We start from the raw sequence: 22,951 nt of genomic DNA on the forward strand, positions 1-22,951 counted from the left end.
ATTGGAACAGTACTTGGTCTCCGACTGATGACGTATCACGAGTACACGAGAACGCAAGTACGCACAAGTACGCATATTGATAAACGCCCATAAGTACAGAGGAGCATAGTAGTGTAGGTGTGTGCCATCACTTCAGGTACTTCTCCTTCACACAGGTGTGAGAAGAAAAAACAACAACATATGTACAGATAGATGTAATTTGTAACTACATACATGCAGAGAGAGGACAATCAAAAACACATATGGTAGCAGATGGTGACATAAGTACGTGTTACTTTACAGAGTAAAAACATTCATTCATTCAATAGTGAATATCAGTAATATCCATCCTTATAGAACTCTCACAGCGAAGCCATTTCCCCCAGTGCTTCATACATGTCTCATACTCTGAAGTCACTAAAGTAATCTTTTCCATCTTATAAATCTGTTAAGTTACATCCGTCCAGCTGTGTAATGTTGGTGGATCCTGTGTTGGCCATCTTTTGGTCAGCAGCACACCAAGTATTTATCTACAGCCTGTATGTCTGAGGGGGTGTGTCCTACAAACATGGATTTGAAATCAAAGAGTAAATATGTGCCAAAGATCTTTTGCATCACTTTATGAACGTCTCTGCGGTAGTTCTTAATATTCTTACAGTCCCAACACACATGGCAGTGGTGTGCTGCCTCGTAGCCACAGTTGCTCCATCATCATAGTGAGAGCTGGGTAATGAAACTGTTGACTGATTGTTGAAATCATGAAGACTTTTGTATATTTGTGATATTACAGCTTTCTTAGTTTCTGACCTTTAAGTATTTATAAAGAGTTGGATGAACGGCCTCGCTGCAGTGGTTTTTGATCTTTAATGTTTCAAGTATAGGGCTGGGCCATATCATAGCGTTCACGGTAACACAGGTATAATGTTGGGCAACGATAAGAAAATGAAATATAGCGATAGAATATGGGTAAAACGCGCATGCGCAGTGCCTTTGTTTTCATACGCACATGGCGGAAAAAGCATGGCGGCAACGGAGAATGAGAAGGGCGAAAGCGGATCGTTAAATGAAACGGATGAACCAGAACTGGTTTGTAAAAATGCTGCAACTTCAGTGGTGTGGAACTGGTTTAGCTTTCGTCCGTCAGATACACGACAAAGCACTATTTTTGGTAGCGCATGCTAGCGGGCGTCGTTATTACCGTGTTTTTGGAAAATACGGCACACTTAAAATCAATGCTTTGAGTTTTCTGAAAGTCGACAGTGTCCCTTATAATCCCGTGTGCCTTATGTATGAACTCTGGTTGTGTTTACTGACCTCGAAACGATTTTATGTGGTACACGAAAATCTGTCAAATGTTTCAGTGCGACTTTGCTAAACTACAAACCCGCACCGCTTGTTGGATTGTCGGAGCATTACGGCTATCGTTGGCAGGAGGCTCGCGGAGTGATACGTACTGTGCTTCAACATAATATTACCGTATTGTGTGTGTATAACCTCTTTTTAAGGTTTGTGGATATTATACATGGTTATGCTGATGATATGTCGGCCAGTTTCCACTGGAAATGCCTTTTGGTTAAACTGTCAGCGAGGAATTTGCATTTACACTGTTAATTTTTATATAACTTTAATGCACATAAACAGCTGCTTGTTTAAGTGAAAATACATTGATGGGGTTTTTTTGCACTAATAAAGTTGTGGATTTGTAAAGTATTTTGTCTCACATCAATTATATCGTCAGTTATATCGTTATCGCAAATTTTCAAATGTATATCGTGATAAATATGTGTGGTGATATCGCCCTGCTCTATTCGAGTATAAAAGTTTCTTAGCTGTACTGGTCTCGATTTTCTAAATGAAATGTTTGCTTTAAAGTTTGGAAACTCATAACTTCATCTTCCTTTACAACGCCACATATCGAGTCCTTTTTCTATCCAGTTTTTAAAACTATCTGATTTGGTGTAAATTCCGAATCATATGCACACATTTTGGTATTTTATATCCTTCTCCAAGTTCTTTTCTTTTATCACCATTTTCCAAACCCCCAGTGTGGCTTCTACCCTGTTTTACCCTGTAGATTTGTATCTGCCAGCACTGCCTGTACATGCATATAGCTTATTGTTGTTCCATATGATGGATCCCAGCAGTGCAGCCCTGATCTTTGCTGAATGTTTTGTATCATATTCTGGGTTTTATCATATAAATCTAGAGATCGTTTTGTCCCATTCAGTAAAATCTTTGTGATTAATCCTGAGTGGGAGGCTCTGGAACACATACAGAAATCTTGGTAAAACATGACTTTTGATGGTTTCTATTCTAGAGCTTATGCTCACAGGTATGATCCTGTTTGATGATCCTGTTTGATATAAATGGATGTCAGTGGCTGTGCTTGTTTGGGTTTTTCACATGGACTGTAATTATAGGGCCTCAGTTTATATCCTGTCATTGGACCAATGTTTTTAAGACGGTTCATTACCTGGAGCAGGGACTCCTCAGGTGTTTAAGTACAGAAGTAAATCATCTGCATTTACTGTAACACCTGTGATTTTTCTGTTATAGCAAAGAGAAGGCCAAGCACAGCCTTGACTCGCTCCCCTCTCCAGAGTTAGACGCTGAGTTAGGTGACCATTAATCTTAAGCCTTGCAGTTGGATTATCATTTAATGCCTTTACATTGTTTATCACCAACTCATTAAACCAGATTTCTGCAGTACTCTGTATCAGCACTGCCAACTAACCAAAAGCCTCTTCAAGACTCAGCATCACAGCCGCTCTGTGTGTCGTCGTCTTGTATTATCCTGGGTTTGATGTTTATGAAGCCAGCTTGATCATTATGTATGAGGTTAGGGAGTATTTGGTTTTGCCATTATGGATGTATAGCTGCAGTAACCTACACTGAGCACAGACTGGTCTGTACGACTCTTTTGTCCTTGGTCTGCTTCAGTATAACAGATATAATTGCTTCTTTCAGAGTAGGTGGGCTTTGTGCCTTTTCAGTTACATGTTTTTCTCAGTATAGGGATAAGATCCTCTTTGAATGTTTTATATGCTCTATATATTTATTAGCTTTCAGGTTTCTTATGGCCTTTTCTGATCCTTTTACTGTGATTTCAGAGGCTAGTTGTTTATTCTGATCTTCACTCATGACAGGTAAACTAAGCGTTTCAACAAATATGTCCATTTGATCAATTCCCACATCCGTAGTTTTAGAGAGGAGTTGTTTATAAAAGGTTTTAAAGACAGACCGGATCTTATCGGGTTCAGGGGGTTGGGAAGCTTATCTGTAACCGGAAGGTTACCAGTTCAATCCCCTGGCTCTCTCTGTCCTGGCCATTGTGTCCTTGGGCAAGACACTTCACCTACCACCTACCGGTGTTGGCCAGAGGAGCCGATGGTGCGAAATGGCAGCCTCGCTTCTGTCAGTCTGTCCCAGGGCAGCTGTGGCTACAACTGCCTGCACCAGTGTGTGAATGTGAGAGTGAATGAATAGTGGAATTGTAAAGCGCTTTGGGTGTCTAGAAAAGCACTTTATAAGTGCAATCCATTATTATTATTATTATTATTATTATTGTTATTATTATTATTATCCTGATTACTTTCTGTTGTGTTGTTGTGGATCTCTTATTTTGTATATTGATGTTTCTTTAGTTTCCGTGCCAATAATTTAGTAAATTTAGACCTGATTTTGTAATATCTTTGTCTACAAAGTAGCATCTTCTGTCCAATCCCTGAGTTTATATGAAATTAATTTCAGTCGATAGTTGTTTTTCTGTCCCTGCGTTAGACAATGAAATGCTCTATTCTGATATAATGAGTGATGAGGAACAGGGAACATCAATCAAACCCATGTCCTTCATCAGCTCTTTGACTTTTATACCACTTGTTTTGTTGGAGCCTGTTTGTTTTGGGTTTAAGTGTATGTTCAGATCACCTCCACACACTTTTAGACTGGCTCAACTCACCTGCTTGTAAAAAGAGAAAGTACTGCCAGGTGGGATATAGACTCGAATCAGTCAGTCCCATACCTTTGGCCTCTAACTGCCTTTTGTTATTCTTATTTTGGTTCTTTCTGAGGAGTTTTCCTTCTGCAGACCTGGGGCTTGTCTCTGATGGCTGCTGCCCTGGGGCGTCTTGTCTCCCGAGATGCTCCATGCTTGCTGAATCAGCTGCTCCATAGGATAACCTCGACTAGGAATCCTCGGTCCTTCAGGTCTCTGATTTCGCCTGCTTCAGCTCGGTTTTCCACCTCTCCGATTCTCCTGTTAGTCTTATGAATTTCACCTTTTATATCTTCGAGCAGAGTGTTTTGCTCTCCTTTTGAAATTCTTGAGTTTCTGGTAAGATTATCTGCATATGTACCCCAGCAGGTTGGTTGGGTGTCTGCCTCGTGTTGTCTTCAGCATTGCCACCACATAGCGGGCCCTGCAAGTCCTCGTCCATTTACTGCGACAGGTTTTTCTTACTTTTTTCTCTTGTTTCTGTTGCTTCCTGGTTTCACAGTGTTTTTGACATCAAACAGGTTTTAAATCTCAGTTTGGAGGACATGTTGCTGATTTTTAATGGAGGAGGTGTGTCTATGGCTGTATCCCAATTCAGGGTCTGCAGCCTTAAAGGCTGCATTTTAAGGCCGATTACGTCACAGCGACGCGCCGAAGGCTGTCCTAATTCAAAGGCTGCTCAAAATGCGGCCCTCAAATGCGTCCTTCATTTCCCTGAATTTTAAGGCTGTGGCGGTGTAGCCTTCGTGGCCCAACATATCCCACAATTCATAGCGCGGCAGTCGGTGTGGATAATTTTGCCGCAGACGGCAGAAGCGGAGCGGCCGATGGTTAAACTGTTAAAAGTAAGTACTGAATATTATGTCACTTATGTATGTGTGAATGTTTAATAATGAAGAACATTAAAACACTACTGTTGGCCACATGTCGGCAAAGTTATGTGACATTAGTGATGTTTGTACTTTCAGCGGTAACTTGGTTTTAAAGCCTTTACTTCTAAATATATATATAGTCGACCTTAATCTTACAGAGAATGTGATGATTTTATGGATAATTAAAGTCAGTCATATATCCACAAACACAACAAGCTGAAAGTCAGTGATGCTGCTCGGTTTGCAGTCCTGAATATGACGGCACAAGCAGGATTCACTGCACTGTTAATGTTAGCTATGTTATATTGCTGCCTCTGTTCGGTGGTGTCGAGCCAAACGGACTTTAACGTGTGTTTGAACGAGCTGACGGTTCACTCGTTAAGCTGAAAGAAAGATGCTTTAATCACAGGAGTCACACATGTGTCCACTGGACCATCTGGGAACTCTTCTTGTTTAGCACTCGTAATAACACAAACACTAAATCCTCCTTCTCTTGTGCTGTTTTGTAGCAGTGTGTACACCTGAGACTGTCACCTGTCTGTCTGTCCTGCACTCTCTCTCTGTTTCTTTCTCTCTGATTGTGGAATAAAAGTATGAACATGTATTTATAAGTTACACTTGTGTTTGAATCCTGCAGCTTATCACACATTTGATTTCCATGTGTGACAACTGCAAGTGTCCAGAGTGAGGACAGACTGAGGGACCCACTGCTGCACATCATCTGTGAGGCTTTGCACCCCTGATGATCCACCAGGACAAACTCAGCAGTGTGTGAGGAAGAGGAGGAGGAAGAGCCAGCAGCAGCTGACAGATGGAGAGAATAGACAGACTGTTCCCTGTTTGTGAAGGACTGCTAGGAAAGTTTAACATAACTAATTGTCTGTCCTGAATCAGTCTTATTAGGTAATGTTCAAATAATGTTATCATCCCAGTGTTTTCAGTGTGGGAGAAAGTACTCAGGGCCTTCAAGTTACACACTATGAAAGGCAGCAACAAGTTTAATATTCAGAAACCTAAAGTATGTATCAGCAGCAGGATGGAGCTAAAAATAAATGTTTGTTTCAGTTCTATGAAGCTTTGAGTATTTTGGATTAGTAGCACTGCTGTGTTTGTTGCATCATATTGCTGTAATTGTTTATATGCTTTATATATTCTGAGCTAAGTTGATCTATAGTGTTACATCATATTCTATAAGGATGTTATGTGTTTGTAGACTTTCTGCCCAGTTTGACCCATTTAGCAGAAGTCAGCCTGTTTAAGGCTCTGATATCTATTCTGTATGACTTAAAGCAGTTATGACATGGTCTGATTTTCTCACCCAATAAAGGAATATTTCATATATCAGTCTGATCTTCATTCTATCAGAAACAGTTATCACAGCTCGGACATTTTCTTTTTACACATATATGTAAGCATTGAGCCAAATTTAGTAATGCCAACATATTGAAAGAACAATGTTTGTCTCTTATATATAATACATCTGTATATACACTGTCAGAGATACTTGAGTGTCTTTGAGTGAAGATCTAAGGTAATAGGACATATAAATAACTGCTACTTGAATCTTTACTGAAGCTCAGTATTTGACACAGAGTTCACTCACATGTGCTGTACCAGTGTACCTGCACATGTGATGTGACAATAGAAGTGATTTGATTTGAGAGTTCAAACTCACTGCTGTAATAACTAATAATGATTAATAACTATAATATTGGCCATATCATATTTACACTGACTTTAGTCTCATGAACAACATTAACTAATTGTTATTTACTAGCTAATCTTAAATGACTGTTCAGTACAGAAATGAAGCCCAACAATCATGTTTTACAGTCCTGTGGTCTCAGCCTCAGATACTTATTAAATCACACAAAGCTCGTGTAGAAACAAACAAACAAATGAACAAAATATGTTCTCCTTCATTTCTGTCAACCACATGTTTCCAGCTATCATGGTTGCTAGGCAACCTGAGCAGCGCGATGGAGGCTAGACCGTCCCATTTCACAAGCCTCGCACTTCCGGCCTTAGCGGTCTTTGAGTACGCGGCCCTTGAGGACCGTTGAGGCTGCGTACTTCAACCTCCTAAGACCCAAACTCTTCCACAACATGCATTTTTAATTTATCCTTGATATTTGGGCCCAATGAATGTAAAAACAAAGAATTACCAGATTTTTTTTTTTTTAACCTTATTTTTGTTTTTAAGGTAAATGAGAGCCACATATGAGGATATTTGTTTAAAATTTTGATAGAACAGTAGCAGTATAATGTCCTTGTAAGTGGATATCAGGCCCTTGTAGAGCAAAATTTAGTATTTTGGTTTAAATAATCGAAAATGTGATGTCCACATATGTGGACGCCAGGTCCTAGGAGGTTAAGGCTGCAGCCCCTGAATTGGGATACAGCCTATGTTTGTTTGGTTTCATTGCTCCTACATGTCATGCAGCCATCTGCCACCAGGTGGAGCATGACTGTTCAGAAACACTGTTAGAGTCAGAATCAGAGAGACTTTATTAATCCCAGAGGGAAATTAGTTGTCATAGCAACAAATATACGACCAACAACAAGCACTCATATAAAACGAGAGTAGAAGCAGAGATATTGATAGATAAATATAGAGATGAAGGTATAAACATTAAAGCACAAGTATCTGTGCAAACAGATGTCGTGGTGTGCAAAGTGACAGGGTGCACTGAGGTGTGACTAATCCTGTTCCACATGTGTGGATCTGACACCAGTGGATGAATGACAGCAGCAGGAGGAACGAGCTCCTGCAGCGTTCCCTCACACAGCCAGGCTGAAGGAACCTGTTGCTGAAACTGCTCTTCAGAGTGTCCAGTGTGTTGTGGACGGGGTGGGAGTCACTGATCACCTCCTGCAGGGCGGGAGCCTCAGAGCAGCCTGCTGCACACACTGAAGGATCTGAGCCGGCTCTGTAGGCAGCGTCCGTGCTGGCAGACCAGGATGTGACATCAGTCCCACCAAAGCAGACAGGCGAGGGTCGGCGTCTGTTGTTTCTTTTAAAGGCAAAAGAATTCGATTAGGGACACAAGTGGAGGTCATCATTCATGGCGCGCAGCACAATACGCCACGCTGTGTCATCATCATCTCTCTTTCAGATGTTACAGGTTTTGTAGGAACATGCTTTCATGTCTCAGGTATATACGGCCGCTTTATTGTCCACGTTGTTCTTCTTCAGTCTTCAAAGGTGCCGCACGGTCAAGCTCATTAAATGAGTGATGTCATTCATGCTTTCAAACGCCTTTGTTTAGACGGTTTTTGGCGTTTTCCATGAAACAGTTTATATCTGACTGTGTGAGGACATCTCATAAGGAAAGCAGCACATGTTCCAGACATTTCCACATGTCTCAGTTTGTACTCTTTTAAAGTGTTTGTCCTTGTTCCTGATGTGCCGACACGTCAGCCTGAGAGCAGCTTTCAAACGCAAAGCGTCTTTCACAAAAGTGAGCGAGATATCTCGAGATGTTCTGAAAGTGCGTTCCTCTGTGCTGTTGAAAAACCGCACAGCATGTCCGGGTGTTCCCTTTGCAGTAGTGACAGGAGGACAGCAGTTTTTAAACCAGTACTGTGTGCTATTGCTGGACTGGGTGGGGCTGTGGATGTGGGTGTAAAGGGTGGAGAGTGCAGGACACAAACACAGCCCTGTGTGGAGCCTGCGTTAAGGCTTGGGTGAAGTCGGGCCCCGCTTGTCCACCCTGGCAGTGAGGGGTCGTCAGCTGGTCACCGGTCTGTGACCAGGACGTGAGCTGAGGTCCACAAAGAGCAGCATAGCGTAGCTCGCCTGACTGAGGACGACGGAATCCCAGAAATGTATAAAAGACAACGTGTTGAATTAGAAACAAATCTATTTTTTCCTGTGGTAATGAAACTGAAATAAAGATGCTTCGTTTTCAGACAACACCTATATATTTGTGTGTGTGTGTGTGTGTGTGTGTGTGTGTGTGTGTGTGTATGAGGACATTATTGTGTCATTTGTAGTTTGAACTAATGTTTTTGTGGTTTGTGTCTCTGTGTGTGAGGAGGAGCAGCTCTGTGACCTGAAGATGAACTCCAGTGAGGACCAGGAGGAGCCGACGCCTCTACACATTAAAGAGGAACAGGAGGAAGTGTGCACCAGCCAGGAGGATGAGCAGCTCGTCCTGAAGGAGGAGGCCGACGCCTTCTTGGTGACTACTTTTGGTGACAGTGACCACAGTGAACTAGAGGCTAACGGTCACCAGCTTCTCTCTGACGGCGCTCCCGGCAGCTCTCCGGTGTCAGAGAGTCAGCGTGACGCCGACCTGAGTAAAAAGCCTTTTAAATGTAATGTTTGTGGAAAAGCCTTTAAGAAAAACTCTTACGTAAAGGAACACCAGAAAATCCACTCGGGCGAGAAGCCGTATACTTGCCAAACATGTGAGAAGAGTTTCACTCGGAGGGCTCACCTGTTGGGTCACATGAGAACCCACACGGGCGAGAAGCCGTATTCCTGTGAAACGTGCGGGAAAGGTTTTACTCAGAGCAGTCACCTGCTGAGCCACATGCGGCTTCACACGGGTGAGAAGCCATACGCTTGTGAAATATGCGGGAAAGGTTTTATTCAGAGGGGGCACCTATTGGTCCACGTGAGAACGCACACCGATGAGAAGCCGCACACCTGTGAAGAATGTGGGAAGAGTTTCCGATTCAGCGGCACTTTGTCGGTGCACATGAGAACGCACACGGGCGAGAAGCCGTATTCTTGCAAAGCCTGTGGGAAAAGTTTCCGTCAGAAAAAGATTCTGTCCGTGCACATGCGCACTCACACGGGCGAGAAGCCGTATTCCTGCGAAACGTGCGGTAAAGGTTTCGCTCAAAAAAGCGATCTGACGATCCACGAGCGAACGCACACGGGCGAGAAGCCGTATCCCTGCAAAGCCTGTGGGAAGAGCTTCCGCCAAAAAAACATCCTGTCCGTGCACATGAGAACGCACACGGGCGAGAAGCCGTACTCATGCAAGAGCTGCGGGAAAAGTTTCCGTCAGAAGAGCATCCTGTCCGTGCACATGAAGACTCACGCGGGCGAGGAGCTGTATCACTGCGATGCGTGCGGCACCACTTTTCCGTCCAGTCGCAGCTTGTTGGAGCACCTGGACACTCACACAGGTGAGGAGTCGTAGCTTGGAAAGCTGCAGGTCAGAGTGAATATGGGAGCGGGGTGTTGGCGTCTGTCTCCCGCCTGGACTTTTGGCTCCGACGGCAAAGCAGCTCGTCAGCTGGTGTCATTCACACAGCCGTTTTCCTTTGCTTTGTGCATCCAAACCTAACCGTACCAACGCGCTCTGTTATTCCTGTCATGTTCTCATCTACGGTTCCTGACCTGGATTCTGTCATGGCTGCGATCCTCCCGGTTTCATTTTACCCTTCGTGCTTCATACTTAAGGTAACTTTGTATCATTTTGGACTTTAGAGGTGACACTAACAAAGTGTAGATTGTTGTTATTGTAACCTGTATAAATAAAGTTTCTTCTAAATTGTCATCATGTTTTTCTTTTGCCCTGTTTATGAAATAAGAGAACGTTTCAGTCACAGCAGTTTCACCCTCACGTCCTCACACTCTGAGAGAAGCTGGTTTCAGTATGTGGGAAAACATCGTCAGTGTTTTTGACAGTTTTTGGTTTCGTAGAGATACAAAGAAGCTGATGACATCACAGGTGACGTTGCTGTTAGCATCCTCCACCCTGTGCTAGCTCTGCTGCTGGTGTAGTAAAAGAGACCACACTGACTGGTTTGCCACAGAAACTGAAAACAATCCAGCTTGTTGTGCCATTTTTCTCTGAAAGTGCTCAGTGGCTAACTAATCCTACGCTAAACTGCCCTTCTAGTTCTCACTGCTCGAGGCACAGAGACGTGAACAGACCTGTTAGCTCTGTCACACATTCATGCACCTGCACGGCCTTGAACGACTATTCATATCTATGAGCTTTTCCACACGTCACAGCCACAAATGTAAATGTTTTGCGGGTTTTATGTGACGGGCAAACAGAGCATAACTGAAAATGACTGAGCAAGTTCGCGTTAGAATAATCCCATCAGAGTTCAGACATACATGGACGCTCTCCATCCACTGGCTGAACTCTGCCCCCTCGAGTCAATAAAACGTCGACTGACCCGCTGCGGTGAGCAGCTGGAAGAAGCTTTTCATTCCCCGGGAATGACAGGGAACAGCAGTTCAAACAGTGTGTAATCTACAGCAGTCTAAACTATGAATACATGTAGAAATGTGGCTGTGCCAAATCTGATATGGACAGCGCTCCTTCACACCAGACAAATACAACCCAGCAGCGCCACCTAGTGACCAAACAGCTTAACAGCAGAGTAAATGGGACAAACATAGGTTAGACCTCGGTGGTGTAATCACATGTATATAGAAGCTGACCCAGTGCTTTAAAGACAGGCACATTTACAATCCAGCTCTCCAGAACCTGGCAAAGTTAAAATCACTAAATATGATGACCTCATGCTCTCCCGTGCACGAGCTGTCTTTACAGGTAAAAATGATGGCTGGTGTGGGATTGATAGCATGAGTCACATACGGTGTAATAAAGGAGCAAAGCATCTTGCTTTGGCTCTCGGAGGAGGCCGACGCACTTTTTCTCCTCTCCCTTATCTTCCCTGCTTAGTTCTTATGTCCTTGTCTAGTCTCGTGTTTTTTTGTATTACTTTCTCTGGAACACTCTCTCACAGTCTGTGTCTAAAACCTAAAAGAGAATTATGGATTTGATCAACTGGTCTCTGAATGCTATTGACACCCTTTTCTCAACGAGAAGTCTGGGCTCGGGCGAGCCCGAGTGCCCTGGAGGGACTTTCCCTGCCGGATGGACGGGTGGCAGAAATGGAGGATCGTGTGCCTGGCGGGACTGTCGATCAAGGACGCTGAAGATATCTACCTATTCGGAACCATGATAACAAGGTTCTTGCTGATCGGAGCTGGCCTGGCCCTGGCTTATCGGAGAATTAAGAAAGCGGAACCGGCTGTTCAAACCCCCACAAGGCTGCCTGCTGGGATTGAATTGATGGGACGAGGTGCGACTTCTCAGAAAGGGCTCACGGAAGGCAGCATGGTTAAGAGCTTGGAGGCGCTAGCGGCTGCAATGAATACTCAGAATAACATCTCTGAGCGGATATTGGGACACATCAGGGAAGAATCCGCTCAGAACAACACCTATGGGCGGAAGCTGGAATACATCACGGATCAGTTGGCTGCGGTCGTGAGGTCTCAGAATCTGCTCTGTGAGCAAAAGAGTGACAAGATCATGGAATCGACAGCTAATAACATCATGGAGAAACTCGCAGCTATCCAACGGGAGATTGAGAGACCAGTGTCGGAGTGTTAAAAACAGCTTGAAATTCTCATGAGTTGTTTGCAAAAAGAAAAATCACCATCATAATGCGGCTACCCCTTCGGCGCCAGCTGTGGGCTCAAGGCTGGAGCTGAACAACAACACCCTGATAACAACTGTGTTGTTCCTTCCCATTCCATGCAAGGCCACCTGGGTTGGCTGGAAGAGTGTTTACTTAGCCTGGCAGGGCGAAGGACACTGTCTCAGCTGAACTATGGACACGCACACACATACATATACTGATACTGATAAGCACTCACTGATGCATCACCCTCCCTACCCAACGCCACCTCCAACGCTTACCTCCCCTCTGATGTGGACATCAGGTCAGTTGGAGGCGCAGTCGAAGATTGCAGCGGTCCCAGATCAGATGTACACACTGGAACTCTTTCCCATGTTGCTTGTCTGTGTTTATTGTGTTATGGTGTGTTGATATCTGTGCATTCCTGTATTATCCTTTTGTGTTACATATTTCGATGTTTTTTTCCTCGCTACCTGGCCTGACCTGTCTCCCCAATGTGATGTTTGTATTGTATGTACGGTCGGCAAGGTCTGTCATCTCAGTTGTGGGCAAAAGACCTGCAACTGACAAATAAAGGCTATCTCATCTCATCTCATCTCATCAAAGGGTTACGGTCATCTTCAACTGGACAATGTAGAAGAAGTCATAAAAGTAAGATAGAAGAAGATTATCTCAAGACTAAGATTTGGTCATACAGTTTATATAACATTAAAGCAGTGTGAATCATCTGAACATGTAATGTTACAATGTGGTAAATATAGACGGGAAAGGCAAACACTCAAATCTGACTTACAGAAAAATAGAGTTCAATTATAGATAAATATTACAAAGCGATACAGGTGATGTAGTTTAAGGGTTTTAAGAGCAACAGGTGTTTTTATGAGAATATAGGTGTAAAAGCTGTTCTCATCCAGAAGGTGGCGGTAATGCACCTGAAGTTGTTTGCCAACCGCCATGAAAAGATGAAGAAGAGCTTCTGCCGGAACTGTGAGGACGGACATCCGGTGGCAGGACCGTTAGCTTTGCTCCCGTGTGAGCCGAGTGTGTGAGTGTGTGAGCTGTGGCAGTAACAATGCCTTCAGTTCAGTATCTGAGAGAGTTTATCAACGAGCGACTAACTGCTGCTGCTGAACAAATATTCTTGGAGTTTGAAAAAACGATCGTCCAGTACGAGGAAGAGATCGACCGTCAGCGCAGACTGCTGGATATCACGGCAGGTGAGCACAGGTGGAGCCTCGGCTCCGGTTTCCTCTCGGGTCCTACTTTTCCTTTTCTTCTTTCTTTTTCCCCCCCAAAACCTTTATTTAACAACAGTATACAGAGAATGTACACAAGTGTGAACATAATTAACATATGCCAGGGGCTACAATATAAAAAGTTACATACATTCAAATAATTTGTAATTAGTACAAATAGTAATTGTTTTTACAGCCTTTTTATTAAGTGATCCACGAATCAATCTAATGTAAGATAGAGTATCATTATAGTAGTGTTTAAAAATAGGCTTTTGGCTGCTGTATTTGCATCTGTGGAAATAAAATTTAGCTAAGATAACTAAGAAATCTATTATAAAGAAAACATCTCGTTTTTTTTTTTTTGCCTTCAAAAGAAACAAAATCCAACATTTTCCGTTTCAGAGTAAAGTCCTTGTAGAGATGTCCTCTAATGAATCTACTGAAGTCCAGAGTGTTGTAGCGTGTGAACAGATCAGAGCTGCTGCACAGTCTCAGGATGGCTTCCACAACATCCACAGTTCACATTTATGTCCCTTTGAATTTTGTCATATAATCATTAGCTGGATAATATTTATGAAGTATTTTGAATGAAACTTCTTTTACTTTATTCGTTACCAGATACTTGTTAGGAATTGTCCATCCTCTTTTCCAGTTAATGTCACTGACAAAGGAATTCCAATAAGAGATCGAACGTGGAACAGAGAGAGATTCTCTCTGGAACAAAGCACGAATATTCTTATTACCTTTACTATGGTTTGTTAGACAGATTCTTCCTATGTGTGAATCCACAGGGTTCGGGAGAGAAACAGGAGATGTGCAAGGTTGAATACCTTTAAATAGCATTATATTTACCTGTCGGTATCACATCAAATAATATGGCATATTCTTTGGGTATGGCAGGAAATTTATAAGTGTTTAAGAATTCTGAATAAGACATAAGCTGCATATTAGGATTAAACAGCTGATTCACTAAAACAATCCAACCCAAACCAAAATAATAATTTATTTGTATCCACTATGTTCCTATTATTCCAGATTAAATACGTATGGGGTGTAAAGTTGTGTTTATATATAAGGAACCAAGCGAATAGAACTTGTTTGTGAAACATCGAGAGGTTTTCTGGAAGCTTATCTATATTATAATCACAACCTAAGATAAAACTTAGACCACCGAACTTAGAGAAAATGTAGTGAGGAATAAAATTCCAGATGGAAACCGGATTTTGCCCCTTTAATTTTGAATGTATTGTTTAGAGTAGTGAAATCCAAAACCACCGTGTTCATAGTCATTCATCACTACACTTTTTCTGATGTAATGTGTCCCGTTTTTCCAGAGGAAGTTGAAGAGCATTCGGTCAACATCCTTACAAGTTTTGCCGTCCACATGCAGAGAAACTGCTGCATAAATCAGTCGAGACAGACCTTCTGCTTTTGAGAGCAATACCCTTCCTCTTAAACTTAAACCTCTCTGCAACCACTGATTTAATTTGGTTTGAGATTTTTTTTTTAATAATTGGGGGAAAATTTAGGGAAATTCTATTTTTTTTTTTTTTATCTTTGCAGATAATCAGACCTAAATATGTTGCTTCATTTTTAACTGTTATATTACAAATACTCTGGACATTACACTCTTTGACAGGTAATAATTGACATTTATTTAAGTTCAGCATCAATCCAGAACCTTTTGAGAAATTGCCTATAACATGTAAAGCAATCGGCACCTGGGTGGCATTTTTAAGAAAGATTGTGGTATCATCTGTCAACTGACTCATGGCAACCTCTCTGTCTGCTATGTTTATACCTTTCACAGAGCTATTCGAAATATGAGAGGCAAGAATTTGGGTGCAAAGTAAAAAAAGATACGGGCTGATCGGGCATCCCTGGCGTACGGCTCGATTAAGACTAAAACGAGAAGTGGTGCCATTTTTCATTCTAACAGAGCTATTTGCATTGGAATACAGAGTTTTGATAGCTTTGCAGAAGATATCGCCAAAATCACATTGCTGAAGTGTGAGGAATATAAATTCATGCTCAGTTGAGTCAAAGGCTTTATAGAAGTCCAGGAGAAGGATAAATGAGTCATCAGATATTAATGCTGAGTAGTCCAGAATATCCAAGACGGGTCTAATATTATTGGAGATGTGCCTGTTTGTCATAAAACCAGACTGTGTCTCATCTACAATATCATCCAAAATATATTTAATTTTTCTAGCTAGCAATAGAGCTAATCTGTCTGTCTATAAACAGTAGGTCCTTCTTAGGTTTGGGAATTAAAGTAATAAGTCCTTGAGTGAGGCTGGGGGGAAGAGTGCCGCTTTCAATACTTTCATTGTAAACCTGCAACAAAAAGGGTGAGAGGAGAATGATTTATAGAATTCAGCCACCAGCCCATCTGTGCCTGGAGATTTGTTGTTTTTAAGAAGTTCAATAGATGTCAGTTTCTCTTTTTCAGTAATCGGACTATCACAAAAAAGCCTTGCAGCGCTTTTAATCACTTCGACCTTTGCGTTATAATTGGATTCATGCAACTTTGAGTAGAAATTACAAAAAAATTGAGAGATAATTTTTGCATCATCACTGACCGTACCATTTATATTCAGTTTATGAATAGTATTGATTTTAGATCTGTGTTTTTATAAGTGGAAAAAATAAGCAGAATTCTGCTCTCCCTCCTCTGTCCATCTTTTTCTTGAATGAACAAAAGCTCCTTCAGCTTTCTGGCGGTAAATCTCGTCCAGTTTAGATTGAAAGGTCCTAAGAAGTAATCTGTCCTCCTCCGAGACCTCGTCTGGTGGGAGTTGATATATTGCGGAAATTTGAACAATAGGATTGTCTTCTTCTGCTGCCCTTGACTTAGCTATTTTTGCCCCATACTGTCTCAACATTTCACTCGTCTCAAATTAAAAAGTTTCCCAGTTTGTGCTGTAGGAATTCTCAATAACAGCCTTGTCTATAAAGTGTTTTAACAGTCGTGTAATTTTAGATTTTACAACTGTATGCCTCAAAAGCGAACTATTTAATTTCCAATATGAAGATCTATTAAAAATTAATAGTAGGAAAAGGTTGCAGGTTAATATATATTGCTCTATGGTCGGTAAGTGGAGTTGTAAGGTTATTGACCGTAACACTGTCCTTTGATAGACTACTTGATATTAACCAGAAATCAATACTCGATTTTCTTGAACCAGAACAGTGACTCCAGGTAAATGATATATCATCAGGAAATTTGTCTCTCCAGATATCAGTTACATTAAATTTATCCATAAATGTTTCCAATCTCAATTTATTCCTAAGATGTTGTGCTGGGGGCCATCAGTGTCATTTAGTGAAACATTAAAATCTCCTCCAATTATTAAGTTTGATCTGGGATACTTAGAGAGCCAAAAACTAATCCTTGTATCTAAAGAGTCAATTAATTGATCATTTTCAGGTTTGGTATTATAGCCATATAAATTAACAGTTATGAAAATGGAGTGACTGTATTCTACTACCAGACAAATATAATGACCCAAAGAGTCACAATCTGAATGTAGAACAATAACACCGAAGCTACCTTTGAGAGTTGTGACCCCAGCTGACCTCTCTGTGCCGTGCGAATACCAAACATCTTTACCCCACTGAGACTTCCAGAAGTTCACATCAGCAGACACAGAATGGCTTTCTTGGAAAAAACAAAAATCACTTTTATATTTCTTAGCAAACAAAAATAAGGCTTTACGTTTACAGATCTGTCTCAACCCCCTGGCATTAAGACAAACAATAGAAAACTAAACAGTTAGAAATTTAAGGAACTAATATTGTGTGCTTAACAGGTAATAAACCTCAATAAGGGACCGAGCATTGCAAGTATAAAAACAACTGCTCCGGCGCTCTGTCTTCTTTGGAAAGGTCCTCAGCAAACTTCAGGTCCCGGTTCTCCTTTAGGAATGGAGATGTCTTGGCTGCTTTCCACAGGCTATCTCTGGTTCTGCAGGAGATGAACTGGATCATAATAGGTCTGGGACTGGTGCTGTTTGGGCGTTTGGAGCCGACCCCATGTACGGTGTCAATGGTGTCATAAAGACGATTTTTACATTCAGGCAACACGGCCTGACAAATCTCAGCAGCAACTCTCCATGTATCCTCCTGTTGCTCTTCTTTGACACCGAACAGTTTCACCGTCTGGAATATCGCTCGAGATCTGTGATTCTTTCCTGGTTTTTATCCATACGCGCTTCCTTTTTGGAGATTTTCTGCTCCAAAGTGCCCACTCTGCATTTGACATGTTTTATCTCCTCACATGCAAAGTCCACAGTTTTTCTGATCCCGGCAATCTGTAACACGAGGTCATCCATTCTTTTGTTTATTAGCTTTGATAGAGTTTCAACAACATCCACGCTATCTTCCTTGGAGCGCAGCGCTTTCTTTGGCGCCGGAGACTGGCTGGGTGAGACGGGTAGAGGTGGAAACTTGTCCATCACATCCTCAGTTACTGGGAGAGGTAGTGAAATAGCCGCGTAGTCATGGCAGTTGTCGACCAGCGGGTTTACCGACATGGCTGTTTGGTTAGCATTAGCCTTTAGCAGTAGCTTTGTTCTGGAGCTAGCCAACGGTCTTTTATTATCACGCTGTGACATTTTGGCGCTTTATTCATCAAATTCAGTCCTTTTCTGGATTAAATACCGAAGAAGCTTCTAAAGCCTGAGTTGACACGATGTTCCTACCGTATTATAAGCTTACATTTGCTAAGCTCGGCAGTAAGCGCCTACTTACTCGGCCATCTTGGAATGCCCCTCTCTCTTTTGGGTCCTACTGCAGATGCTCAACATGATACTGTGACGTCAGACTTCCGGCGTTCACGTTAGCTGCCTCGCTTTGTCTGTAAGCTCCGTCTGTCAGCGTGTCGTCATGCAGAAGGTGTCCGGCTGTCGCTCTGATCTTCACACAACAGTGAAATTATTTAAAACAAATATGTAAGTAAATTCTATTTATATAGTACGGAAGCGTAGAGCTGCCACCCAGGCAAATGAAAAACAGAGCTACGTTATAACATGATGTAGCTCTGTTTTTCTTTTGCCTGGCAGCTCTACGCTTCTGTAATACAGTGCTTTTCACAGATAAAAATCACAAAGTGCTTCACAATACAAAGAATGAAAATGCTACAAATAACAATGTAAAACAATAAAATGCAACATAAAAACAACAAATGAATTGAAAGCTTGTCTATATAAAAATGTCTTCAGCTGCTTTTTAAAAGAATCAGCGTAAAAACAGTAGAAGAGAATTCCACAGCCGTGCTGCCTGAAATGCCCGATCACCACGAGCTTAAATCGAGAGCGTGGGGCCACCAGCAGTCTCTGACCTGATGACCTTAGAGCTCGGGAAGATGAATGCGGTTTCAACAGGTCGGATATGTACTGGGCAGCTTGACCATGTAGGGCCCTAAAGGTTAAAACTAAAACTTTAAAATGAAACCTAAAACTCACAGGCAACCAGTGAAGAGAGGCCAAAACTGGAGTGATATGAGATCTTCTGTTGATGCCTGTTTAAGAGTCGTGCAGCAGCATTCTGCACAGTCTGAAGACGATTTAAAGCTGTTTTGTTAAAACAAGTAAAAAGACCTCTGCAATAATCCAAACAGGAAGAAATAAAAGCATGAATAATCATCTCCCGTTCAGCCTTTGACACCATTAGTCTGAGTTTTGAGATATTCCTTAGATGATAAAAGCAGTTCTGGACCAAGCGACATCGAGCTGTCAAATACGACACAGAGGTCTCTAAGGCTCGATTTAACAGAAAGCTCTAAGAAGCTGATGTGCTGCCTAATTTCTGAGATCATATGGTCGGGAGCAATAATTAAAGTTTCTGTTTTATCAGAGTTTAGCTGGAGGAAGCTGTTGTTGATTTCTGTCAGGCAGTTACTTAAACTAGACAATTTATAAAACTCAGAGACTTTTAAAGAGCAGTATAACTGAATGTCATCAGCATAGAGATGATAGATATCATTGTAGCGCCTAATAATTTGGCCTAGGAGGAATATATAAAGAGAATTGGACCCAAGATAGATCCCTGAGGTTCCCCCACAAGGCAGAACTGGGGGGTTTTTTTTCTCAAAGATTTATTTATTGCTTTTCCAACAGTATTTTAACCAACAAGAACAGAGAGAGTTCAAATAAAATAGAGGAGGAAATTAATAAAAATTGAGTGTGTAATAATAATGTATGCACATCGTGTATGAACAGTGTTGGGAACACACACATATAGTAGGGGTGCAACGATACAAAAAATTCACGGTTCGGTTCGGTTCGATACTTTGGTGTCACGGTTCGATATTTTTTCAATACAAAAAAATGTTCATGCCTTTTTAATTTGTCATTTATTAAAATTATAAATATATATTTTAACTCAAAAGTACAGTTTTTAAATTTAATGTTGCTGAAACAACAAAATAATAAAAAAATAAATAAATCTATCAGATCGAGAAATCCCTCATCTTTGGAAAAGAGAGTTTATTACAGAGAAATGTCTCTTTCCAAAATAAAAGCTATACTATACGCTTCTTCTGGGCTATATTCTCAGCAGCATATTAAACATATCAGGTCCCCATAAGCAGAATCATGTGCTAACGGCTGTCTAAACGACTCGGGTAAAGTTTGTAGCATGCGTGCTTGTTGTTTTTGTCTGCTTCCACTTGTCTTTGCACTAGGATGATGTCGGCGTAAATGTGCAGTCATATTCGTTGTGTTCCCACTAGTGCTGTCAGCGGTAATCTCATTAAAATGACATTAACGCCATAACGCGGCAAATCTCCGTTAACGAGTTACCGCAGATCGCCCCGTGCGTGGGGCTGGACGGCATCAACACGTTAACGAGCTAACTGCACTAACGCACTAGTTCCCACCAATGTAATTGAGCATTGCGTTGCACATCCGACATACTGTTTTACTTTTGTCCATGACGCGCTTACCTTCAGGGTCATGCTTCACATGAAAACCAAAATAGTTCCAAACGCCGGATCTGAATGAGGGTGGGGGAGGTTCAATTTCGGGTAGCGTTGAGGCAGTTGCCATGTTGCAACAAGCTTAGCTTCTGTCTTGCTAGCTTGCGCTGCGCTCAGTGGATCTGCACTCGACAGTGCAGCCTAGGCGGATAAGTCGAACGCAGATCCACTGAGCGCTCAACACAGACAGCATCGTCAGAAGAAAAGTTGATAAAATAAATTAAAAATTTTGTATTGTTCGATACATATGCGTACCGAACCGAAAGCACTGTATCGAACGGTTCAATATCGATACGAGTATTGTTGCACCCCTAATATATAGATAGATATAGTATACACACTCTCCCATGTAGAACATTCAGATATTGTTACAGGAAAAAAAAAAGTAAATATATAAATAAATAAAACAAAACAAGCCGGAAAAGGGTGGAGTGCCCACTCCGGGTCGGGGATGAGTTCCTGCCCCAAGTGGAGGAGTTCAAGTATCTCGGGGTCTTGTTCGCGAGTGATGGGAGAAGGGAGCCGGAGATCGACAGACGGATTGGTGCTGCGGCTGCAGTGATGCGGACGCTGCACCGGTCCGTCGTGGTGAAGAGGGAGCTGAGTGTAAAAGCGAAGCTCTCAATTTACCGGTCGATCTACGTCCCTACCCTCACCTATGGCCACGAGCTGTGGGTAGTGACCGAAAGAACGAGATCGCGGATACAAGCGGCAGAAATGAGCTTCCTCCGAAGGGTGGCTGGCCTCTCCCTTAGAGATAGGGTGAGAAGTTCGGCCATCCGGGAGGTGCTCAGAGTAGAGCTGCTGCTCCTCCGCATCGAAAGGAGCCAGTTGAGGTGGTTCGGGCATCTGACAAGGATGCCTCCTGGGCGCCTCCTGGGTGAGGTGTTCCGGGCACGTCCCACCGGGAGGAGGCCCCGGGGCAGACCCAGAACACACTGGAGAGATTATATCTCTCGGCTGGCCTGGGAACGCCTTGGTGTTCCCCTGGATAAGCTGGAGGAGGTGGCTGGGGAGAGGGAGGTCTGGGCTTCTCTGCTTAGGCTGCTGCCCCCGCGACCCGGCCTCGGATAAAGCGGATGAAGATGGATGGATGGATAAAACAAAACAAAAAAAGCCCCAAAACAATACAAAAAAAACAAAAACAAAAAACAAACAAGGGGGAACAGGCAGTGCTCCAAAAAACAGGTATAACACAGTGAGACAATAGGTTTAAGTGTGCTATTCCAGGGTTTCGGGCTGAAGTTTAGTCCAAGGGTGTCAAGTTAGTTAAAGAGGCATCCGACCCAACGGTTGCAGCGATAAGCTGTGTCCTCTTCAGTTCCAGTCCATCTAATTTCATATCTCATCTCCTGCCCTTCCATTGAACAGTCCAGCACCCGCAGGCCCCCCAGGTTCTCTTCAACAACCATAACACTACGTCTCCCATACAGATTAAATGGGTACAGTCATATCTGTTCACTATCGATCATCTCCTCACATTCCAAAAATCACAAAAAATTTCCCCACATTTTTCTAAAGGAAGCATGTTTACCCTTAATCATAGACATAAGTTTCACCAAAGCAAGGGATTTTGACAGTGTCGACAACCAAGTTCTCAAGTGTGGTCTGTTAATGGATCTCCATGCTTTGGCTATGCTATATTTTGCCTGTAACAGGCAGAAGATTGTGGTTTTTTGGTGAACTTTGCTCAGTTGGATTTCAGCGGGGAAAATCCCTACGATACGTAGTTTAGGACATAGATTCAGCTTAACACTTGTAATATGCGCAATTACATCTAAAACTTCTTTCCAAAACTTTTGGATTTCTGAATATTCCCACAGGCAATGCATCGGTGTGCCTTTTTCCCCACATTTAACACATATGTCCGGAGTATAGGGGTCAAATTTGTTTAATAATGTTGGGGTGACATATGTTCTCATTAGCCATTTATACTGGATTAGTTTAAATTGGGTGTTTATAGATTGTGTTTGGGCTTTCAAGCAGGCTTTTTGCCATTCCTCTGTAGTTATTCTACACTCTAAGTCTTGACACCATGCAAGTCTTTCTTTTTCTGAGGATGTTTGAGAGCCGTCTCTGAGGTTGCTGTAAAAACGGGATATTAAACCCTTCTTCAGTTGATGGTTTATTGCTATATCCTCTGAGTTTAGAGGGATTTTTGAGTTTCTGAAATGAAGCTTCTAATTTGAAGAAATTTGAAGAAATGTTTGGTTGGAATGCCAAATTTCTATGTCAAGTCATTAAAACACAATAGGGTGTCCTTGTCAAATTCAATTCAATTCAATTCAATTTTATTTATATAGCGCCAAATCACAACAAAAGTCGCCTCAAGGTGCTTTATATTGTACAGTAGATAGCACAATAATAAATACAGAGAAAAACCCAACAATCATATGACCCCCTATGAGCAAGCACTTTGGCGACAGTGGGAAGGAAAAACTCCCTTTGAACAGGAAGAAACCTCCGGCAGAACCAGGCTCAGGGAGGGGCG

General features: G+C 42.2%; 2 protein-coding genes across 5 annotated transcripts in view; both read left to right on the forward strand.

Moving 5' to 3' along the window:
- The window catches only part of LOC100695441 (gastrula zinc finger protein XlCGF17.1), a 52,405-nt gene that overhangs the window by 1,677 nt on the left and 27,777 nt on the right, over window positions 1-22,951 (forward strand). Inside the window, exon 1 of one of the 4 annotated variants that reach the window (XM_019347573.2) lies at window positions 13,230-13,463. The exons of the other annotated variants lie outside the window; for them this stretch is intronic. Coding sequence (XP_019203118.1) covers window positions 13,319-13,463 — 145 coding nt within the window. The 5' untranslated portion in view covers window positions 13,230-13,318. Of the gene's footprint in view, window positions 1-13,229; window positions 13,464-22,951 lie in introns of those variants that run through there. 4 annotated transcript variants of the gene reach the window in all.
- LOC112841690 (zinc finger protein 501) lies at window positions 37-10,361 on the forward strand. The gene is made up of 2 exons (XM_019347579.2): window positions 37-1,065; window positions 8,883-10,361. Exons 1-2 carry the CDS (start codon window positions 901-903, stop codon window positions 9,999-10,001), a joined length of 1,284 nt encoding a protein of 427 aa, XP_019203124.2. The 5' UTR covers window positions 37-900; the 3' UTR covers window positions 10,002-10,361.

This window comes from Oreochromis niloticus, linkage group LG18, assembly GCF_001858045.2.
Source record: "Oreochromis niloticus isolate F11D_XX linkage group LG18, O_niloticus_UMD_NMBU, whole genome shotgun sequence".
Taxonomy (NCBI): Eukaryota; Metazoa; Chordata; class Actinopteri; order Cichliformes; family Cichlidae; genus Oreochromis; species Oreochromis niloticus.

What these genes read in the sequence shown, in the direction of transcription:
- LOC112841690 (XM_019347579.2), top strand. Translation starts at nt 901, where the DNA reads ATGTTGGGCAACGATAAGAAAATGAAATATAGCGATAGAATATGGGTA. An exon ending in AAACGGATGAACCAGAACTG is followed by an intron (nt 1,066 to 8,882) that starts GTTTGTAAAAAT and finishes TCTGTGTGTGAG; the next exon opens with GAGGAGCAGCTCTGTGACCT.